Source organism: Phodopus roborovskii, unplaced genomic scaffold (genome assembly GCF_943737965.1).
Source record: "Phodopus roborovskii unplaced genomic scaffold, PHOROB, whole genome shotgun sequence".
In the NCBI taxonomy this organism is placed as follows: domain Eukaryota; kingdom Metazoa; phylum Chordata; class Mammalia; order Rodentia; family Cricetidae; genus Phodopus; species Phodopus roborovskii.
In genome coordinates, this window is record NW_026126459.1 from 9,814,553 (window position 1) to 9,835,997 (window position 21,445).

General features: G+C 43.8%; 1 protein-coding gene across 2 annotated transcripts in view; it reads left to right on the plus strand.

Annotated features, from left to right (window-relative positions):
- The window catches only part of Ppara (peroxisome proliferator activated receptor alpha), a 67,412-nt gene that overhangs the window by 37,024 nt on the left and 8,943 nt on the right, over window positions 1–21,445 (plus strand). For both annotated transcript variants that reach the window (XM_051189561.1, XM_051189559.1), the window contains 4 exons: window positions 3,044–3,290; window positions 15,906–16,066; window positions 17,805–17,943; window positions 18,986–19,188. In XM_051189561.1, coding sequence (XP_051045518.1) covers window positions 3,083–3,290; window positions 15,906–16,066; window positions 17,805–17,943; window positions 18,986–19,188 — 711 coding nt within the window. In that variant the 5' untranslated portion in view covers window positions 3,044–3,082. The remainder of the gene's footprint in view (window positions 1–3,043; window positions 3,291–15,905; window positions 16,067–17,804; window positions 17,944–18,985; window positions 19,189–21,445) is intronic.

Here is a 21,445-nt window from a genome sequence, read left to right on the forward strand (position 1 = left end):
TTCAGCATGAAACTGTGTATCTCTTTCTTTTGTTTCCTTTTTATTGAATGTTCTCTAGTTTTCAAATAGTCAACCTCCTAATTTCCAGTGAAATATTTTTGTTATGTAATTCAATTACTAGTCCAAAGAAAGCAAGATAGATAATTCCCTGAGCCATGTGGGCACTGTTTAGATGGGGGGTTGTTTCTCGTTCTTCTATCCTTCTGGGACATCTGGGACACAGGGCACAGTCACTAGCTGGCCTGGCTGCTCTTCTTAGTAAACCATCAATGGCAGTAAGCTGTGGGTGTGGGACACTGTGGTAGGACTGCCCGGATGTTTTTGCTGCTAACAGTCTACAGTGATGCCAGGGCATGCCAGGAACCTCAGGGCAAGCATGTTGGGGTATGCCCATGTGACCTCTGTTATCTATCTGGGGGACTCATTGAAAGGGAAAGGCTCTTATCTGCCCTGGTTGGAATCAAGAAGGACTGATGTGTTCTCTGTGGTGCCAGGCCCAGCGGTCAGAGTTCACATCAGGATTTCAGGATTGCTCCACTCATGAAGAGGTATTATCCCATCTATCTCGTGAATGGCAAGAGCAATGTTTCTCTAGGTAAATCCAGTTATTCTTTAAAAGCAACCAAAGAGTCAGATGACATGATTCTAAAGACACTGGAGCTCCCTAAGGTCATGACAAGGAAACCAGCTCATGGCCTTAGCCCAGTGCTCCTGGTTTGTGGGAATAAAGGCTGCTGTTGATGGCAGGGACAGAAAAAGGAGAAGACACAGCTCTTCCTTAGCACAGACTTTGCCCTGCTCTGGCCTTTTTATGGGGATGAACTTTATGTCTGATCTCATGATTGCGGCTTTTGAACTTTCTTCATGGTGAAAAATAACTTGTGTTATGCTTATTCCACTATGTAGTCCTTTCAATACAATGCAGAATAAAGTGTATTGATGGGTTGGGTTGGTAGCTCAGTGGTAGAGTATGCTGAGCATGCGTGAGACCCTAGATTCCATTCCCAGCACTGCCCCTCTAAATAAAAAGTAGGCACAGATTTGTGGTATAGCATACACAAACAAAATAGAAGGTTGTCTTTATCCTATAAAGGTGTTGTGGGGGGAATGTGTGTGTGTATAGCATGTGTGTGGTATGTGTGTGTGTATGGTGTGTGTGTGTGTGTGTGTGTATGTGTGTGTGTGTGTGTGTGTGTGTAAGCCAACATCAGTTGTCTTCCTGACATGGTTCTCCATCTTATCTTTTGAGAGGGAGTCTCACAGAACTTGGATTCAGCTAGGATTAGCTGGCCTATTAAGTGCTGGGATTGTAGGTGCACACTGCCAGGCTTTGTATGTCAGTGATGGGGAATGAGCCCAGGTCCTCACTCCCTCATAGCAAGCACTTTACCAGCCATGTCATCTCCCAGATGGATGGTGATCATTCTTTGCTGTTTCTCCCTGTCTGTAATGATCACCTTTGATAACCTGTCAGGATTACAAGCCTGAGATGTGAATTGTTCACAAAAACATGTAGTTGCACCCATTGTTCGTTTCTCCAGGAAGCCAAAACACCCCTTCCTCATTGCACTTGAAAATGGGAAAATGTGACAATGTCAGTGTACCTGTGTTCATTTGGTGCTCTGGAAAATGTTCTTTAGAAGACACTGGCTGGTCACCACATGACAGGGGCTGCTCTGTTTGGAACCCACAGCACTGGCATGGCCACCATGTGACATGGGCGCCTCTGTTTGGAACCCACAGCCCAGCTAGTACATAGCACCTCTGGCCTTCTCTGTGATGTGAGCTGTGGCTTTCTCTGTGGGAGAAAGATGGGAAAACAATTCAGGAAGTTAAATGTCATCTAATCAGTCTGGCCGGGTGGTTGGTGACCCTGTCTGTCGGGCTCCAGGAGGTGGGCTGGGAGCAGGGCCTCCTGAAGGCCACAGTGGGACAGTCCAGGGAAAGCTGCCCAGGTGAAGTAGCAAAGAGGCCTAGTGTGATATATTCCCATGGGCTGCACTGATGCACTAAGGGGATTGGACTTTGGCCTGGAGATCATAGGAAGTCATTTAAGATTATGGAGAATGTACTTTCCTATGTGGACACTGGTTTTTGCTTGCAGGAAAGTGGAGTTTGGCGTTGCTGGGACTTACCTACTTTAGATATTTTTAAAACTCCACAAAGCACTTGTTACTATGTAACTTTTCTAATACTGTCTGCAATAGACTGGCCTTGGTGTATACAGAAGAAAACACAAGAATGAATACCACACAACACTCTTGCTGACTGCTCCCGCCTTCCCTCCTGGGGCCCCTTAACCAAGCCTGGTGGCCTCCCTGCTGGTCTTAGAATGTGCTGGCATGCACCAGCACTTGCTGTTCTTTTGGCTGGAACATTCTTCTCCAAAACAGCCCATCCTTCTGGGGCTTCCCCATGCAAGGCATCTGTTCTCCATCTGCTCTTGCTGTGTCTCTCACCCCCACCAAACATCCCATTCAGTTAGCCCCCACTTGTGCCCCCATTGGAAGGCATGTTCTAGGGACGTAGACTGTGTTTTTGTCCATAGCTAGAAAGCTGAGCTCATGTGTAGTGAACATTTGGGAAGCAATGAAAGGTTGCCCACTGCACACAGTTTGGCTCCTTCTGAGTCTATTATTTATAGATTTTAACATACATCTTTATTTTATGTGTTTGAGAATTTAGCCTGGATCTATCTATATCTACATCTTAAATATAGATAGATATATAGATATATGTGCAGCAAACACGTGCCTGATGCCCATAGACGTCAGAGTTCCCTAGAACCAGAGTTTACAGATGGTTGTGAGCTGCCACGTGGGTGCTGGGAATTGAACCCAGATCCCCTGCAAAAGCAACAACTGCTAAGCCATCTGCTCAGACCCTGTTTAGAGAATTTGATTACTGTGTTTTCAAGAGTCAAGAGTGGAGAGTCAGTGCTGCCACTGTTGAGATTTGAACTTAGATCGCTCTTCAAGGATAAGTGGTGTTTTCATTTCAGAGGAGAAAGTGAACACTCTTCTGGCTTGTTTTCATCCCACAGATTGGCACTCTGTGGCCTGCCTGGCCACTTCCAGAAAACATGGTGGACACAGAGAGCCCCATCTGTCCTCTCTCCCCACTTGAGGCAGATGACCTGGAGAGTCCCTTGTCAGAAGAATTCTTACAAGAAATGGGAAACATTCAAGAGATTTCTCAGTCCCTTGAGGAGGAGAGTTCCGGAAGCTTTAGTTTCACGGACTACCAGTACTTAGGAAGCTGTCCAGGCTCTGAGAGCTCAGTCATCACAGGTAAGTGCTGTTTTCTAGAAAAATCTTCCCAGATGTGTATTTTCCTCAGAGGATATAAGACTTTAAAAAAAGAATATCGCTGTCTCTATCTTTGTGTCTCTCTCTTTCTGTCTGAAGTTATCATCATTACAATCAAAATAATGATCACACCCATCAAAGTCAGCTTGGTGTGCCCCTGCAATGCCTTCCATCCTTTACCACATGACTTCTGTGCTTTCCAGCATTGTAGGCTTGTTTGTGTTTCCTGGAACTTTCTCTAAATGATCTGGTTCTTTCTAGACAGATGTCCACATTCCTTGGGATCGTTTATGAGGCCTCTGCTTGGCGGTGTATGTCTGTATTTCTGCTCTACTGTGCACTGCCTGGCATACTGCTGTTTCTGTCCCCATGCTGGTAAATACTGGAGCTGTGGACAGTTCCCAGCAATTGCTTATAGAACTACTATGAATAGTAGTACTATTCATACCAGACATCTATGTTCTTCTCTTGGGTAAATTCAGAGGAAGGGCTGGGCTTGTGTGAGTTTTCAGGAAATGCCAAATCCTTTTCCAAAGTGCTGTCTCCACCTTCAGTGAGGGAACTCAGCTCCTCAAAATCTCATCCACAGAAGGTATGGCTATTTGATACCTTAGTCATTCTTGTGGGTGAACCATGGTGCTCTGTAGAGCAATTTTAGTTTGCACATCTCTGATGCTGAATCTTCTTGTGTGATAATTTGCCCTGTAACTTGTTTCAGTTAAGCTTCTGTTGAAATCATCTAGCCACTTTTTACTTGGTTAGTGTGTTTTCTTACCACTGATGATAGAAACTTCTCTGTGCATTGTGGATACAAGGACTTCATCAGATAAATGATCTAAAAATGCTTCCTCCCATATGTGGTTTGTCTTAGCTGTGTCATTCAATAAAAACCAATTCCTCATCAGCAAAGTCCAGCTTACCAGTGTCCTTTCTTTGGTAGACCATTTTTTGTGTCATATTTAAGAGACCTTGTTTGAATATCTTTGAGAAGTTGTACATTTTACAGTGGAGTCCAGCATTCCCTGACTTAACTTTTGCATACAAATCAAAGTTTCTTTCTGTTGATTTGTGGTTGTTTCGGCACAGCTCAGTGGTGAGACCACTCCGTTGTCTTTGTGTCTCTGAAATCAGTGGACATTGAAGGTCTCTATCTAGGCTTCTGCTCAGCTCCATCTGTTTCTTTCATTGAATACCAATCCCATGGCATTGGCATTTCCTGAAAACTCACACAAACATCTGCTTCATGCTCCAGCCCTTCCACTCCTCTGTATCCACTCCAAGAGAAGAATGCAGATGTCTGGACATGGCCTTATGTGCAACTGTTCACAGTAGGTCTATGTGCAATAGCCCTGGTGTCCCCTAGATAAGTTCTCTGGTTATATTCTTTTGGATAGCCTAGGTCTTTCCTACTTTATTCACTTTGTATGTGTGATGTACATGTGAGTGCAGGTGCTTGTGGAAGCCAGAGGCATTGTATTCCCTTGGAGCTGGAATTAGAGATAGATGTGAGCTATCTGAAATATATTCTGGGAACCAAACTCAGGTCCCCTGGAAGAACAGCAAGTGCTCTTACTCACTGAGCCATCTCTCTAGCCCTAATTATTCTAGTTGGTTAATTTCAAAAAAAGAAAAAATGCAGTTGAGATTTTGATTGGAGTTTTATATATATAGTCAGTTTGGGGCAAAATTGACATCTTCCTGATCTGAGTTTCCCAGTCGATCCCTGACAATCATGTTACTTCCAAATCTGGGTCCACTTCAGGTTCTTCAAGCATGTGTTATTCTGTCTTGTGTGCAGGCTTTTCACATTTTGTGTCAGATTTATATGGAAGCATTTTGTACTTTCGGCATGATTATAAATGGTATTGATTATTTTGTATTTAAATTTCTGGCTACTCAGTGCTACCTATATAAAGGTATAATCAGTTTTTGAATGCTAATTGCTAAACTTGATTACTTCTGGTGACTTTTTTAAAATAGATTCTCTAAGATGTCCTCCACCACAAAGATAGTTTCACTTCTTTCTTTTCAAGATGGGGCCCTATTAATTCTTAGTACAATGCTAGATAGGAATAGTGATGTCTCCTCTTATTACTGATCCCCTGGAAAAATCACCTAGTTTTTTGTTTTTTTTTTTTTTTTTTTTTTTTTTTTTTTTTGCCACAGAGTGTACTGGATACAGGTTCTCTTAGATGCTTTCTAACTTCATTCCTATGGGGCTGAGAAGTGACCTTCTTGACCTAGTTTGCTGTGAATTTTTATTAGGCATTGATGTTAGGTGTGGGAAAATTATTTGTATGCACTAGGATGATGATCAAAAAGCTTCCTTTTAGTTTGTTTATTACTTTTTGAGTTATCTATCTATCTATCTGTCTATCTATTTATTTTGAGACAGGATTTCTCTGTGTAGCCCTGGATGTACTAGAACTCACTCTGTAGACCAGACTGGCCTTGAACTCACAGAGATCTGCCTGCTTCTGCCTTTCAAGTGCTGGGACTAAAGGTGTGCACCACTACCACCCAGCCCATTTTAGTTTATTAATACGGTGAATTGCACATGTCGAAGGTTATGCTATTTTGCATCCCATTGAAAAATGTTAGTTTGTGCTAATGTCTATCCTCTTGGTATATAGTTTAATTGTCTAAAATCTTATTAAGGGGGTGTTTCTTTTTTAATATCCCTATCTGGCTTTGATCTTAGATTGATTCTTACCTTGTAAAATGAGGAAATGTTCTCTCTTCTTGGATTTCCTGGAGAATTGATAATTGAGTTCTCTTTGAATGCTTGGTAGATTTCATAGATGAGATCATCTGGGCCTGGAGTCTTCTTAACTAACAGCTTTGCTCTTTAGTTCGTGTGAAGTTGTTATGTATTCTCTCTGTGTCTGTTTCTCTGTGTGTGTGTGTGTGTCTCTTTCATGCGTGTGTGTGTGTGTGTGTGTGTGTGCGCGCGCGCATGTGTGTGTTTCACTGTGGATAAATTTCTATTGCTGTGTTTTCCCATCTGCCAATCTTCCCCCCCCCCTTTGGCAGTGCCTAATCTGCCTGATTTATTGTGCACATCAGATATTGTAGTTTTCATAAGCAGCACCAGGATCCATTTGTTGCACCGTCATTTCTATCCAACACATCCAGTCTTCTATATTGCTTTTTTTTTTTTTGCATATAGAGTATTTTTTATTTAATTTTATATAACAAAGTCCAATTAAATGAAAACAAACATTTATACACAATATTTGGGAATTTGGGCGTCGTTCTTTCCAAACTACTTCCTGCTGGTAAGGGGCGCTGTCTTGGGGGATTCGAAGAAGATTCAGATATCCTAGCTGTAGTCTGTAGGGCTGTTTTGTCCAGCTGTTTGGAATGTAGGATCAGCTTGTACTCTGTTTCAGGCGGTCTGGTGTGATCAAACCACATTAGTCTGGAAGGAATCCACATCTTTTCATTTTCTGTGGAAACAAAAATAGAAATACTTTTCCCCAGTAACTTGTTCTTCAACTTAAATTTTGGAGTCAAAGTTTTTTTTTTTTTTTTTTTTTTTTTTTAATTATTTTACATGTCGATCCCAGTTCCCTCTCCCTCCCTCCCCTCCCTCCCCCCAAGCCCGTTCCCCCCCCCCCCCCCCCCCTTTTTCCCCCCCCCCCCCCCCCCGCCCCCCCAACACACACCCCCCCCCCCCCCCCCCCACCCAAAAATATGGGGGGGGGGGCGGGCTGGGGGGGGGGGGGGGTGAGAGGGTGCGGGGGGTGGGGGTGGGGGGGGGCGCCCTCCCCTCTCTAAAAGGAGGGGGACGTCCCTCGTGGGGGGGGTTGGGATAAGGAAGTTTTTTTGGTGGCGGGGGGAGACCCGGCGCCCGCCTCGGGGGGGGTTGGGTGGGCTGCGCTCTGGGGGGTGGGCCGGAAATCGGGGGGGGGGGGGGGGCGCCGGTGGGCTGCCCGGCTCCTGGTTTTGTGGGCCGTGGCCCCCCCCTCCTTCTGGTTGAGGGTGGCTTTGTATTTAAACTTAGTCTTGTCCTCTCCATCTGCTTCTGGGTTCTAGTTTGACTCAGTGTTTATGTATGGGTGTTTGCTCCTGTTTTCAACAGGCATTAGTTGAGGACTCCATGGAGAAGTTAGTTGTTGATCTCACTCTCCGGGAAGGGCATTTATGATAGCCTTTCCACGGAAGCTGAGATTGTTAGTTGGGAGCAGTCTTGTAGTTCCCACGACCTTTCTTTGTGTTCAACTTTATCTTCAAACCAATATTGGCTCCCTCTTTTATGTTCTCTCTCTCTGTCTCTGTCTCTCTCTCTCTTTCCTATTTTCCATTCCTAACCAGGCTCAATCCTCCTGGTCGCACATGCCTTCCTCTCCTCCCTCTCATTTTCTCCTACTTCTCTCTCCATTAGCTGTCCTCCCCCACTATACCTGAGGTCTGGGGGACTTGTCCCTTCCCAGTTCTGTGAGGGACTTTATATGAATCTCTTAGAATACAACTTGTATCCTGGTTCCTCTGGTGATGTGAATTATAGGCTGGTGATCATTTGATCTAGGTCTAAAATCCATATATGAGTGAGTACATACTGTGTTCCTCTTTTTGTGACTGGGTTACCTCATTCAGGATGGTTTCTTCAAGTGCCATCCACTTGCCTGCGAATTTCAAGATACCATTATTTTTTTCTGCAGAGTAGTATTCCATTGTGTAGATGTGCCACATCTTCATTAACCATTCTTCAATTGAAGGGCATCTAGGTTGCTTCCAGGTTCTTGCTATTACAAATAGTGCTGCTATGAACATAGTTGAACAGATGTCTTTGTTGCATGGATGTGAATCCTTTGGGTATATGCCTAAGAGGGGGATTGCCGGGTACTGTGGTAAACTAATTCCCATTTTCCTGAGGAACCGCCATACTGATCTCCAAAGTGGCTGTATGAGTTTGCACTCCCACCAGCAGTGGAGGAGTGTTCCACTTTCTCCACATCCTCTCCAACATAAGTCATCACTGGTGTTTCTAATTTTAGCCATTCTGGCAGGGGTAAGATGGTATCTCAAAGTTGTTTTGATTTGCATTTCCCTGATAGCTAAGGATGTGGAGCATTTTCTTAAGTGTCTTTCAGCCTTTTTGATTTCCTCCATTGAGAATTCTTTCTTCAGTTCTGTACCCCATTTTTTAATAGGGTTATTTGGTGTTTTGTTGACTAGTTTCTTGAGTTCTTTGTATATTTTGGAGATCAGCCCTTTGTCGGATATAGGATTAGTGAAAATCTTTTCCCAGTCAGTGGGCTGCCGTTTGGTCTTGTCAACTGTGTCCTTTGCCTTACAGAAGCTTCTACGTTTGAAGAGGTCCCATTTATTAATTGTTTCTTTCAGTGTCTGTGCCCCTGGAGTTATGTTCAAGAAGCGGTCTCCTATACCAATTTGTTCAAGGGTACCTCCTACTTTCTCTTCTAAGAGGTTCAATGTGGCTGGATTGATGTTGAGGTCTTTGATCCATTTGGACTTGAGTTTTGTGCATGGCGACAGACATGGGTCTATCTGCAGTCTTCTACACACCCTCATCCAATTGTGCCAGCACCATTTGTTGAAGATGCTGTCTTTGCCCCATTGTATAATTTTAGCTGTTTTGTCAAAAATCAGGTGTTCATAGGTGCGTGGATTAATATCAGGATTTTCAATTCGATTCCATTGGTCTACCTGTCTATTTTTATGCCAATACCAGGCTGTTTTCAGAACTATAGCTCTGTAGTAGAGCTTAAAGTCAGGAATGGTGATGCCTCCTGATGTTCTTTTATTGTATAGGGTTGTTTTGGCTATCCTGGGTCTTTTGTTTTTCCATATAAAGTTGATTATTATCCTTTCAAGGTCGGTGAAGAATTGTGGTGGGATTTTAATGGGGATTGCATTGAATCTGTAGATTGCTTTTGGTAAGATTGCCATTTTTACTATGTTTATCCTACCTATCCAAGAGCATGGGAGGTCTTTCCATTTTCTGGTATCTTCTTTAATTTCTTTCTTTAGAGTCACAAAGTTCTTATTATATAGATCTTTTACTTGTTTGGTAAGCGTTACACCAAGATACTTTATGTTGCTTGTGGCTATTGTAAAGGGTGTTGTTTCTCTGATTTCTTTCTCTGCCTCTTTGTCGTCTGAAAAAAATAGGGCTACTGATTTTTTTGAGTTTATCTTGTATCCTGCTAGTTTGTTGAAGGTGTTTATCAGCTGTAGGAGTTCCCTGGTAGAGTTTATTGGGTCGCTTATGTAAACTATCATATCATCTGCAAATAGAGACAGTTTGACTTCTTCCTTTCCAATTTGGATGCCCTTGATCTCCTTTTGTTGTCTTATAGCATTAGCTAGAACTTCTAGTACGATATTGAAGAGATATGGAGAGAGAGGACAGCCTTGTCTTGTTCCTGATTTTAGAGGAATTGGCTTAAGTTTCTCTCCATTCAGTTTGATGTTGGCAGTTGGTTTGCTGTATATTGCTCTTATTATGTTTAGGCATGTTCCTGTTATCCCTGACCTCTCTAATACCTTTATCATGAAAGGGTGTTGAATTTTATCGAAGGCTTTTTCTGCATCTAGGGAGATAATCATATGGTTTTTCTTTTTCCGTTTGTTTATATGGTGGATCACGTTGATAGATTTTCGTATGTTAAACCATCCCTGCAATCCAGGTATGAAGCCTACTTGATCATGGTGGATGATTTCTCTGATGTATTTTTGAATTCGGTTTGCCATTATTTTATTGAGTATTTTTGCATCGATGTTCATCAGGGATATTGGTCTGTAGTTTTCTTTCTTAGTTGTGTCTTTGTGAGGTTTGGGTACCAAAGTTATTGTGGCCTCATAAAAAGAGATTGGCAATAAACCTTCTGTTTCTATCTTGTGGAACAGTTTGAGGAGTAGTGGTATTAGTTCTTCCTTGAATGTCTGGTAGAATTCTGCACTGAATCCATCTGGCCCTGGACTTTTTTTCGTTGGAAGGCTTTCGATGACTGCTTCTATTTCATTTAGGGTTATAGGTCTATTTAAGTTGTTTGTCTGTTCTTGATTTAATTTTGGTAAGTGATAGTTATCCAGAAACTTGTCCATTTCCTTTGAATTTTCAATTTTTGTGGAATACAGATTTTCGAAGTATGACCTGAAAATTGTCTGGATTTCCTCTGTGTCTGTTGTTATGTTCCCCATTTCGTTTCTGATTTTGTTAATTTGCATGTTCTGTCTCTGCTTTTTCGTTAATTTGGATAAAGGTTTATCAATCTTGTTGATTTTCTCAAAAAACCAACTCTTTGTTGCATTGATTTTTTGTATTGTTTTCCTGGTTTCTATTTTGTTGATTTCAGCCCTCAAGTTGATTATTTCCTGGCGTCTGCTCCTGCGGGGTGAATTCGCTTCTCTCTGTTCTAAGGTTTTCAGTTGCGCTGTTAATTCATTTATGTGACTATCCTCTGTTTTCTTCATATGGGCACTTAGTGCAATGAACTTCCCTCGTAGCACTGCTTTCAAGGTGTCCCATAAGTTCGGGTATGTTGTATCCTCATTCTCGTTGAATATTAGAAAGTCTTTAATTTCTTTCTTTATTTCTTCTTTGACCCAGGAGTGGTGCAATTGCACATTGTTAAGTTTCCATGAGTTTGCAGGTTTTCTGCTATTTGTATTGTTGTTGAATTCCAATTTTAAAGCATGGTGGTCCGATAAGATACAGGGGACTATTTCTATTCTCTTGTATCTGTTGAGGTTTGTTATGTCTCCTAGTATGTGGTCGATTTTAGAGAAGGTTCCATGTGGAGCAGAGAAGAAGGTATATTCTTTTGTCTTTGGATGGAATGTTCTATAGATGTCTGTTAGCCCCAGTTGAGACATAACTTCTGTTAATTCTTTTGTTTCTTTGTTGAGTTTCTGATTTGTGGTCCTGTCTAGTGTTGAGAGTGGTGTATTGAAGTCTCCCACTATAAGTGTGTGAGGTTTTATATGAGCTTTGAGTTTTAGTAGTGTTTCTTTTACGAATGTGGGTGGCTTTGTATTAGGGGCATAGATGTTCAGAATTGAGACTTTGTGTTGATGGATTTCTCCTGAGATGAATATGAAATGACCGTCTTCATCTCTTTTGACTAGTTTTGGTTTGAAGTCTAGCTTGTTAGATATTAGGATAGCTACGCCTGCTTGCTTCTTATTTCCATTTGATTGGAAAATCTTTTCCCAACCCTTTACCCTGAGGTAATGTCTATCTTTGGAGCTAAGATGTGTTTCTTGTATGCAGCAGAAGGATGGATTCTGTCTTCGTATCCATTCTGTTAATCTGTGTCTTTTTATAGGTGAGTTAAGACCATTAATGTTGAGGGTGAGTAAGGACCATTGATTGTTGATGGTTGTTTGATTTAGGTTTGTTGTTGGCAGTGGTATTGTGAATATATTTGTTCTGCTTCACCCTAAGTTTCTGGTGTAGTTGGATTATCTGTTGCCTACATTTTTGTGGGCGTAGTTACCTTCCTTGGGTTGGAATTTTCCTTCCAATACTTTCTGTAGGGCTGGATTTGTAGATACATATTGGGAAAATCTGGTTTTGTCATTGAATATCTTGTTCTCTCCATCTATATTGACTGAGAGTTTTGCTGGATATAGTAGCCTAGGCTGGCATCCGTGTTCTCTTAATACTTTTAGAACATCTATCCAGGACCTTCTGGCCTTGAGGGTTTCCATGGAGAAGTCAGGTGTAATTTTGATAGGTCTGCCTTTATATGTTACCTGTCCTTTTTCCTTCGCTGCTCTTAATATTCTTTCTTTATTCTGTATGCTAGGTGTTTTGATTATTATATGTCGAGGGGTCTTTTTTCTTTGGTCCAGCCTATTTGGGGTTCGGTATGCTTCTTGTACTTTCATGGGCATGTCCTTCTTCAGATTTGGAAAGTTTTCCTCGATGATTTTGTTGAATATGTTTTCAGCCCCTTTGAGCTGGGCTTCCTCACCTTCCTCTATGCCTATTATTCTTAGGTTTGGCCTTTTCATGGTGTCCCACGTTTCCTGGATATTGTGTGTTAAGGATTTGTTGGATTTATGGTTTTCTTTGGTCGATGAATCTATTTCTTCTAGTTTATCTTCTGCGCCTGAGATTCTCTCTTCCATCTCTTGAATTCTATTGGTTATGCTTGTGTCCGTGGTTTCCGATTTTTTGCCCAGCTTTTCAATTTCCAGCTTTCCTTCCATTTGTGTTGCCTTTATTTTCTCAATTTCGGTTTTCAAATCTTGAACCGTTTCCTTCACCTGGTTAATTGTTTTTTCTTGGCTTTCTGTACTTTCCTTAAGGAATTTGTTCATTTCTTCCACTTTTTTGTTTGTTTTTTCCTCTATTTCTTTAAGGGATTTTCTCATATCTTCTTTGAGGGCCTCTATCATTTTTATGATGGTGATTTTTAAGTCGTACCCTTCTGCTTCCTCTGCTTTGTTGTTGTGTTCCATTCTAGTTGGTGTAGATTCCCTAGATTCTGGTGGTGTCATGTTTGTCTTTCTGTTGTTAGGTGTTCTCTTGTATTGCCTTCTTCCCATAGTTTCTTCCTGTAGGTGTTGGTGGTGTCTCTTCCCTCTCTCTATGGTCCTTCCTAGATGGGCTTATGTGGATCAAAGATTCAATGTCTGTATCTCTGTGTGGTCCAAGCTCTCTAGGAGGCTTCTCTCTGGCCAATAGCCGGCAGAAGAGGACGAGGGCTGGACTGGAACTTGAGAAGGTTTTGCAGGGTAGTGGGATCTCACTGGAAACTGGCGCTCTCCAGCTGAGACCTCGTTCTTTGGCAGGGGCCCGGATTTGTGGGTCAAGGATCTTGCCTGCAGGAACTCCAAGTGGACCCGCAGAGATAGGCGGATCTCTGGGAGGGGCCTGGGACTCCAGCAGAGGACTGGAGGCGGGGTCAGGGACCAAGCCGGTGGAAATTACAGGTGGTCCCACGTGGATAGTCAGGTCTCCTTTGTTCGGAGTTGCTCCGAGAGGTCTCTGAAGTAGGGTGGACTGTTGGCTCCACCCTCTGTCCCAGTGCTCAACCAGAGCGGCAGGACCGTAGGTGGGGTAGGGCACAGGGTGGGGGGGGGGGGTAGGCTGGAGGTTGGGATGGGTGGGGGTGTATCAGAGCTCCAAGGGTGCTCTCAAAGGGGACCGGAGACAGGAGCAGCAGGATCAGGGGCCAATCCAGGGAGTTCAGGCGGGGGGGGGGGAAAAGAGGTTGAAGGGGACAGGCAGCCCCAATTGGGCCCAGACTCACCTCTGGCCAATAGCCGGCAGAAGAGGACGAGGGCTGGGCTGGAACTTGAGAAGGTTTTGCAGGGTAGTGGGATCTCACTGGAAACTGGCGCTCTCCAAGCTGAGACCTCGTTCTTTGGCAGGGGCCCGGATTTGGGGGTCAAGGATCTTGCCTCTCTATATTGCTTTTTTAGGGTATGGTCAAAATAACTTGTTCATGTCTTGGCTGCAAATGCTATCATCTGTGTCACTTCTGGGTTTCTTTCCTTCATTTCTCTTCTCATCATGAGCCAAGATTTCTGCTTGTATGCCTTGTAATTTTTTAATTGAGTGGCACACACTGCAAACTCTGTTGTGTGGTAGAGTTTGTTTTCCGCTAAGCATGCCCAGGCTTTGTTCAGAGATGCAGTTAAGTGGCTGTAAAATGTTTGATCCTTTTGGGTCTTACTTCTAGCTTTGTTAGATGGAACCATATAGCTTTTACTCTGACAAGTGATTTCCCTGTCAAAGCAGTAAGTACCCTCCTAGTGCTGCACTTAATGCCCCACACAGTCGGGAGCATCCACTATGAAGGGTAACAACAGAAATGTATGTGCCTGGCCCTGTCTGTGACTAGCTGCTGCCAGGGTGTCTTTTTATAGTTGTTTTGTTGTGGGTTTTTTGTTTTGTTTTAATTTGATTTATTTGTGTATGCATGTGTATGTGTAGGAGCATATATGTATGTGTGTGATATGTGTGGAAGGACAGAGGACAACCTTCATGTGTTAGTTCTCACCTTCCACTGTAGGCTCCTGAGATGGAATGCAGGATGTCAGGCTTTCATGGCACTGAGCCACATCACCAACCCTGTTTTCAGTTTGTTTCGTGATCTCAGGTCTTAGCTGTAGCTCAGGCTGGCCTGGAACTCACTGTATAGTTCAGGCTAACCTCAACCTCTCACACATTAATCTTAGCTACTTCCAGTTCTTAGCAATTAAATCTGAAGCTACTGGAGCTGGGAGATGGTTCTATAGGTAAAAGTGTTTGCTAGATAAGCATGAGGACCTGAGTTCAAAACCTAAAAACATATGTTTGAAACAAAAGAAGCCCAATGCAGTAGTTTGGGTCCACAATTTTAGTACTGCATGGAGAAAAGCTGGACAGAAACTAGAACCTCCCCCAGAGGCTACACTGGTGTACAAAGAGGCGAACAACAGAAAAGAGGCCCTGTCTCAAACAAGGTAGAAGGTGATGGCTGACACTCAAGTTGTCCTGTGACCTCCACATGCATGCTATAGCGTGCACATGACAGCACTTACACATATAACAATACACACATGAATACACATCATACATACATGGTTTTTGTGTGGACCTGTTCCCAAGTTGGTTGGCTAAGGAACCAGAGATGCGATTTTTCTCACCTACAACTGTTTTGCTTTAAAAAGTGACTGTCCTTTCTACATGTGCACTGGCCATGGGTGACAGTGGCCACTCCACAACCCTCCCAGCACTTCTGTTGCTGGTTTTGAAGAAGTTAGTTTAATAGGTGTTCAGTGATAGTCGCTGTGGTTTTAACTCACAGTCTACTAATGACAGTGACACTGAGCGTGTTTCCATAAGCTCAGACCCCCTTCTGTCTGTCTTTTTGGGTGAAGTGTTCATTCGGGTGTATTAATGCTTTTTATATGTGTTGTTTTCTGTTGTTTAGTTTTAAGACTTCTTTGAATCTTTTGGATGCAAGACGTTTACTGAGTGGGTCTTTAGGAGTATTTTTCCCGGGTTCTGATTTGCCTTTTCATTCCTGTTCTTTCTCTCTGTTGTCCCCTCTCTTCTCTCTCAGTTCTCTGTCTCTGCCTTATTCTCAACACACTCTTTTCTCTTCTCCCACTCAGGTCTCTTTCACTTCCCCTCCTCTGCCTTTCTACATTTTCTCTCCCCTCTTTTGTCTCCATTTCACTATGTGGCCCAAGCAGGTGTTGAACTCAAAATCCTCTTGCCTTTGCTTCTGAATTTTAGGGTTAGAACTGTGTTTCACTACCTGACCTTTATGAATAATCAGGCCATATTCTGATGCCACCAAATAACAGTGACAACAAAACTGGAAGGCAGCTGGCTCTATGTTGGGCATGAGAGAAGGGAGGCTAGAGCCCACATGGAGGTGGGTTGTGAAGAGCAGCTAGAGGTAGGCTGCAAGTCAGGAGGCAGGCTAGTGCACATGAGCTTCAAGAGTGGGGGCACCATGGTAACTGACTATGGGCAGAGTATGACCAGGGACAGGGCTGACTCAAGAGGAGCACCTGCTCACAGCCCAGATCCCCCTACTATGCCAAGTCATCTTTGCACGGCTCTGGTTTTGATACAGGCGGTAGCACCTCAAGTTTCACACACTTTGCTCTTCTTTGTAGACACCCTCTCTCCAGCGTCCAGCCCCTCTTCAGTCAGCTGCCCTGTGATCCCTGCCAGTGCAGATGAGCCCCCTGGCAGTGCACTGAACATTGAGTGTCGAATATGTGGGGACAAGGCCTCAGGCTACCACTACGGAGTCCATGCATGTGAAGGCTGCAAGGTACAGGGGTACTGGGTGGAGGGTGAGGTGGTCACATGGCTTGATTACTTTTCTCCTGTACAAGATGTCCACCACTCTGAGACCTCTTTTGAGAATCGAGGGCAGGTTGATTTGCTGTACTTTGTAAATACTCTAGAGGAGCACATCCTTTAAAACAAAACAAATAAGGAAACAAAACACAGTTGCTATATAAATAACTCTCCCCATGACACAAAGTGTAGACTATGTACTTCACCTTGGGACCACCCCAGAAGCCAGCTAGAGCAGAGGTGACCATGCAGAGGAGTGTGTTTACCTGCTACCTCAGTACCTCTCCAGGGGACAGCTAGGGCAGAGGTTACCATGCATTGAGCAAGGGGCTGCCTATCAGATGTGTTCTGCCCCTTGCTCAGAGTCCACAGTCTCTGGCTCCCCTGCTATTGTAACTTACTCCCACTGGTCACTTCTGGCACATGCTCCTATCCTCCTAGCCACTGCACCCTCCTGAGGAACTCTGTCTTCTTGAGAGTCAATTTGACCTCTAGACAGGAATGACCCAGGCCCCACATACCTGAAGTGAGTCCCCTCCTGCTGCATATACATTCTCAAGTTTGCCACTTAATAGACACCATACATGGAAAATTGAGAGATGCACATGTTTGCTTAAAATCCAAAGGCTCCATTCCTAATACCTTCTGGAAGAATCCAGGCCCTGAGGGAATATCACAGACCTTCATATATCATTATTCTTGAAGCACTGACATCTGTCTCTTCAGGTTGGCCTGGTCTTATAGGCCTGGTGTATGGGAACAGTGAACCCAGATCCAGGGCCTGGTGGTCCCTGGCAGTCACAGTCCTTGCTTCTCACCCTTTCTCTCCATCCCACACATCCTTCTGCCTCACAGGCCCAGATGAGGAACTGACCCCTTCCAATCCCTCAGTCTCCAGTGAAGGCCTGGTCCCTTCTGCTTGGGCATGAAAATCCACTGTGTCAGGCAAAAAATGGAGGGGGTGCACAAAAGCAAAGGACCAAAAGCCAAAATAAATCCCTTCCAGAGCCTCCCTCCACATCCCTTTAAAAGTTGGACTTGTGCCGGTGCTTTCTGTCAAGGTTATGTACAATTGCATTTGTTTAGTCTTGGCTTTTATGGGTTCAAGTTGTTTTCTTCATGGGAGAAGCCTCAGTGTTTCTGTAAAGTAAGAGTGTTGCCTTCATACAACTGGTCCTCTCTTGCTATATAATGTCTGCTCTTCAGAAGTTGGTTTTGTGACCCAAGAAACTACTATTCCCTCTTCCCCTGTGAGGTAGGTTCTTTCTAAGATCACTTTGAACTTAATGCATTATTTTCCATTTTTAATGCAGTGAGATGCCCATTTTTTAGTTACCCCAGTGATGAGAGACTTTCTAAAATTTCAACATGTAGTTTCTTTGGAAAGAGACAGTGAGGCTGGGGTGTAGCTTAGCCGGTAGTACACTTGCCTAGCATGCATGGAACACCAGGTTGGATCCCCCGGCATCCCATAAAGCCAGGCAAGACGGTGCTCAGCCATGTGGTTCCAGCACTTGGGTGGAAGCAGAAAGATCAACAGTTCAAGGTTACCCTTGGCCACAGAGCAAGATCTGCACCAGGCTGGGCTACATGAGATCCTGTCTCAAAACAAATGACTCAAACAAATACACAAGAAAGTTGAGAGGCACCAGTCGGGTGCCTTACATAGAGCCCACGTTCTTTAAGTAAATTTTATATTGATGTAATAGGGCTTCTTTCGGCGAACTATTCGGCTAAAGCTGGTGTATGACAAATGTGATCGAAGCTGTAAGATTCAGAAAAAGAACAGGAATAAGTGCCAGTACTGCCGCTTCCACAAGTGCCTGTCCGTTGGGATGTCACACAACGGTAGGTAAGGCTGCTGGGCACACTGTGTCAGCTCATGCCTCCATTTATCCTCCTAATAAGAATGGCTATATTTTGAATGGGTGTGCAGTAACATGTAAATATCCCCAACAGCTGGTATTTAGCAGAGCACTTGAAAGTATTGCGGTAAGACTTTGCTGTCGACTTGGGGGTCACTGGAGTGGCAAGATGTCACATTGCTTCTGTTAAATGTGTTTTGGTTCAAACATTGTACCACAATATGGGTTTCATTTTCTTAGCCATAATCTAATTTAGAACATGGTTCCCAATGAATGTAAATCAATCAATCTGTTTGTTTGTTTGTTTTTGAGGTGGGGAGGTCTCACTACACAGCCTTGGCTGGTATGAATTCTGTGTAAGCCAGGCTGGTGTTGAACTCACAGAGATCCACCTGCTTCTGCCTCCAAGAAGTACTAGGATCACAAACATAGTGGTATTAGCCTATAATTCCAGCACTCAGAAGGCTGTTGCAAGAAGAGTTTTGTAACTTCATGGCCAGCATGGGCTTGAGAGGCAGAGGCAAGAATCTTAGGAGCTCAAGATCACTCTCAGTTATATAGTTAATTGGAGACCAGTATGAGGCACTGTATGAGACCCTATCTCAGAAAGAACATAGATATAGATAGATAGATGAGAGAGAGAGAAGATGATAGATAGATAAATAGATATGGATGATGGATAGATAGGTGATAGGTAGATAGATGATAGATAAGTACATAGATAGCTATATAGGTTATTAATAGGCAGGTGATAGATGACAGATGGTATGGTAGATAGGTGATAGTTCACTTTCATCCCCTTCACCTTGGCCAATGGTCTACCTGAGAACAGTAAGACACCCCACAGTTAAGCTGTGTGGTTGTCTTTCAGCATGCCTGGTAGAAAGTTCAGTCATAACAAGGGATGGGTTTAACTCACCATTCTTGGTGTGAGCTTTCCATTCTACTGTTCACCTCTGCCTTGGTCATTAAGTGCCTTGATCAGTTCTACATCTCCCCTTGTCTCATCCCCACCCCAACTCCAGCAATTCGTTTTGGACGCATGCCAAGATCTGAGAAAGCAAAACTGAAAGCAGAAATTCTTACGTGTGAACACGATCTGGAAGATTCAGAGACTGCAGACCTCAAATCTCTGGCCAAGAGAATCCATGAGGCCTACCTGAAGAACTTCAACATGAACAAGGTCAAGGCCCGGGTCATCCTCGCAGGAAAGACCAGCAATAACCCGGTAGGTGCTCCCGGTAGGAGTCACAGGGAATGACTGAGAGCATTGTCAATGTAGAAAACAGAATTTATCCCAAAGTCCACGGAAGGGTCATGGAAATACTCCAGGTCACTCTGAGGCTTTAAGATGTAGTTTGACACCAACAGCTGCCTTCCTGCCTGGGCTCGCCTCAGCTCCTAGCAACCGAGGCATTATACAGGCTGTGTAATTGATACACGAAAAATACTGTAGTTAATACTTTACCTAGTATCGGGGTGTTTCTTAGCTGTGATTTAATCCCGATTTTAAGGCCAGAAATGAAACCTATTCCTTCCCCCACTCAGAGCATTCTCATTCTTTCTGCTGAAGCTGCAACTGCCTTCCTTGTCACCTCCTTGTCACCTTCTTGCTTTTCCTTCACTGTGATGGCTCAGGGTTTGGGAAGGGTTGCACAGGACTCACCTCGTATATTTCAGCTTGCCCCTGTGTCTGCAACTCCTCTATCACTTTCCTGGCTCGTGACCCACTGTTCCCACAGATGGATAAGCCTGTGTGCGTTGAAGAAGGGTGTCAAGAGCCATTTCTACAGAGGGAACAGCCCTCACTGGGCACATAAGGGCTCTTGCCTTTCCCTGTGTGCCTGGTACAGCAGGTTTAATTTGTGCTAATGAATAGCTTGGCGCCTTCCTCATTGGGAATTACAAGCTAGAATTTTTAGTCACAGGAAAATGAAGGATTTCACAAGCTACATACTTCAATGAACAAGCCCAACCTCTTTTTACTGAGTCTTTTAATTCCACGGTGAATTCTCCAAGGAAGAAATGAGCTGAGACATTTTAGAAGGCTCCAGCAAACTCCATACCAGGTGGCCCCAGAGGCCCTTTCCAACTAGAGCAGTGGTTGTCACCCTTCCTAATGCTGCGACCCTTTAATACAATTCTTGTTGTTGTGACCCCAACCATAACATTATTTTGCTACTACTTCATAACTGTAATTTTGCTACTGTTATGAATTGTAATGTGAGTATCTGATGCAGGAAATCTGATACATGACCCTGAAGGGGGTCACAGCCTTTCTGGATCACAGGGTAAAGGTTACATTTCTGTGAAGATGACCCCAAATGAGGGAAATCAGAATTTCCATTTCAGACCTTCTATTTCTCCCTCAAACTTTGGTATTTAGAGCAAACTTAAGAGTCAACTTTATTCATATCCAAATACTCTGCTTGAATGCTGATTTGATCCCTACTGAGTTCCTGTTTTTTCTTCACCAGGATCTATAAGGTTCCTGGGAGGGTCCCATTATCCTGTCTTGAGAAAATCAAGACTTGTGTGGAAACAAATGATAGATGAAGGGTCAGGGCTGGGGGCTGCTACATTAGAAAGACAGAATGGGAGGAGGGGTTGGGAGCTAGCTCAGAGAGTTCATTGCCTTGGACCTGATTTTGGATCCCTAGCTCATACATAAAAGGCAGATGTGGTCATGCATATCTGTAATTCCAGCACTGTAGAGGCAAACGAGTATCCTGGAGCTTTCTGGACAATGGACTGAGCTACATCAGTGAGCTCCAGGTTCAGTGAGAGACCTTCTTTCAAAAACTTAGAGACTGGCTCAGAAAGATAGCCAGCATCCACCTTTGGCCCTCGCCTGTACCCTCATGCACCATACAAACATGGACACACACATACATCGCACATTACACACACACCCAAATCAATGGCCTGTGGCAGCTAACTGCCTGCTTTAGCCACAAACCTCTATGCAGGGACCAACTTTAGCTACAATGTCTTGCTGCTTTTGACCACACTGTTGACCACCTCCAGATCTCACATAATTTCAGAGGCTGGGCCTTCTCTTCCTGCCCAACCTGCTGGCCAGCTTCCCAGAACTTGCTGGTCCAGTGTGAGACCCCATCTTTCCTCTTCCATCTGTGTCCAGCCTGGGAAGTGTCCAGGTGGCAGAGTGTGCCTGCCACCAGCTTCCCTGTCCTGGCACTTCTGCAGAACTCTGGTCTTGTTGCTACAGTGGCATAGTCAAGAGACTATAGGATGTGTGTTTTACAAGATTTTAAATATTTATTGTGTGTGTGTGTGTTCACATGTAAGTGTGTGTGTGCATGCTTCATTGTATGTCTGAACCACATACATATATACAGAGGCCTATGGAAGTCATTGGATCTCCTGGAACAGGAGTTACAGATTGGTTGTGAAACACTGTGTGGGTGCTGGGAACTGAACCCCAGTCTTCAAGAGCAGTGAGTAAAACTCTGAGCCATCTTCCT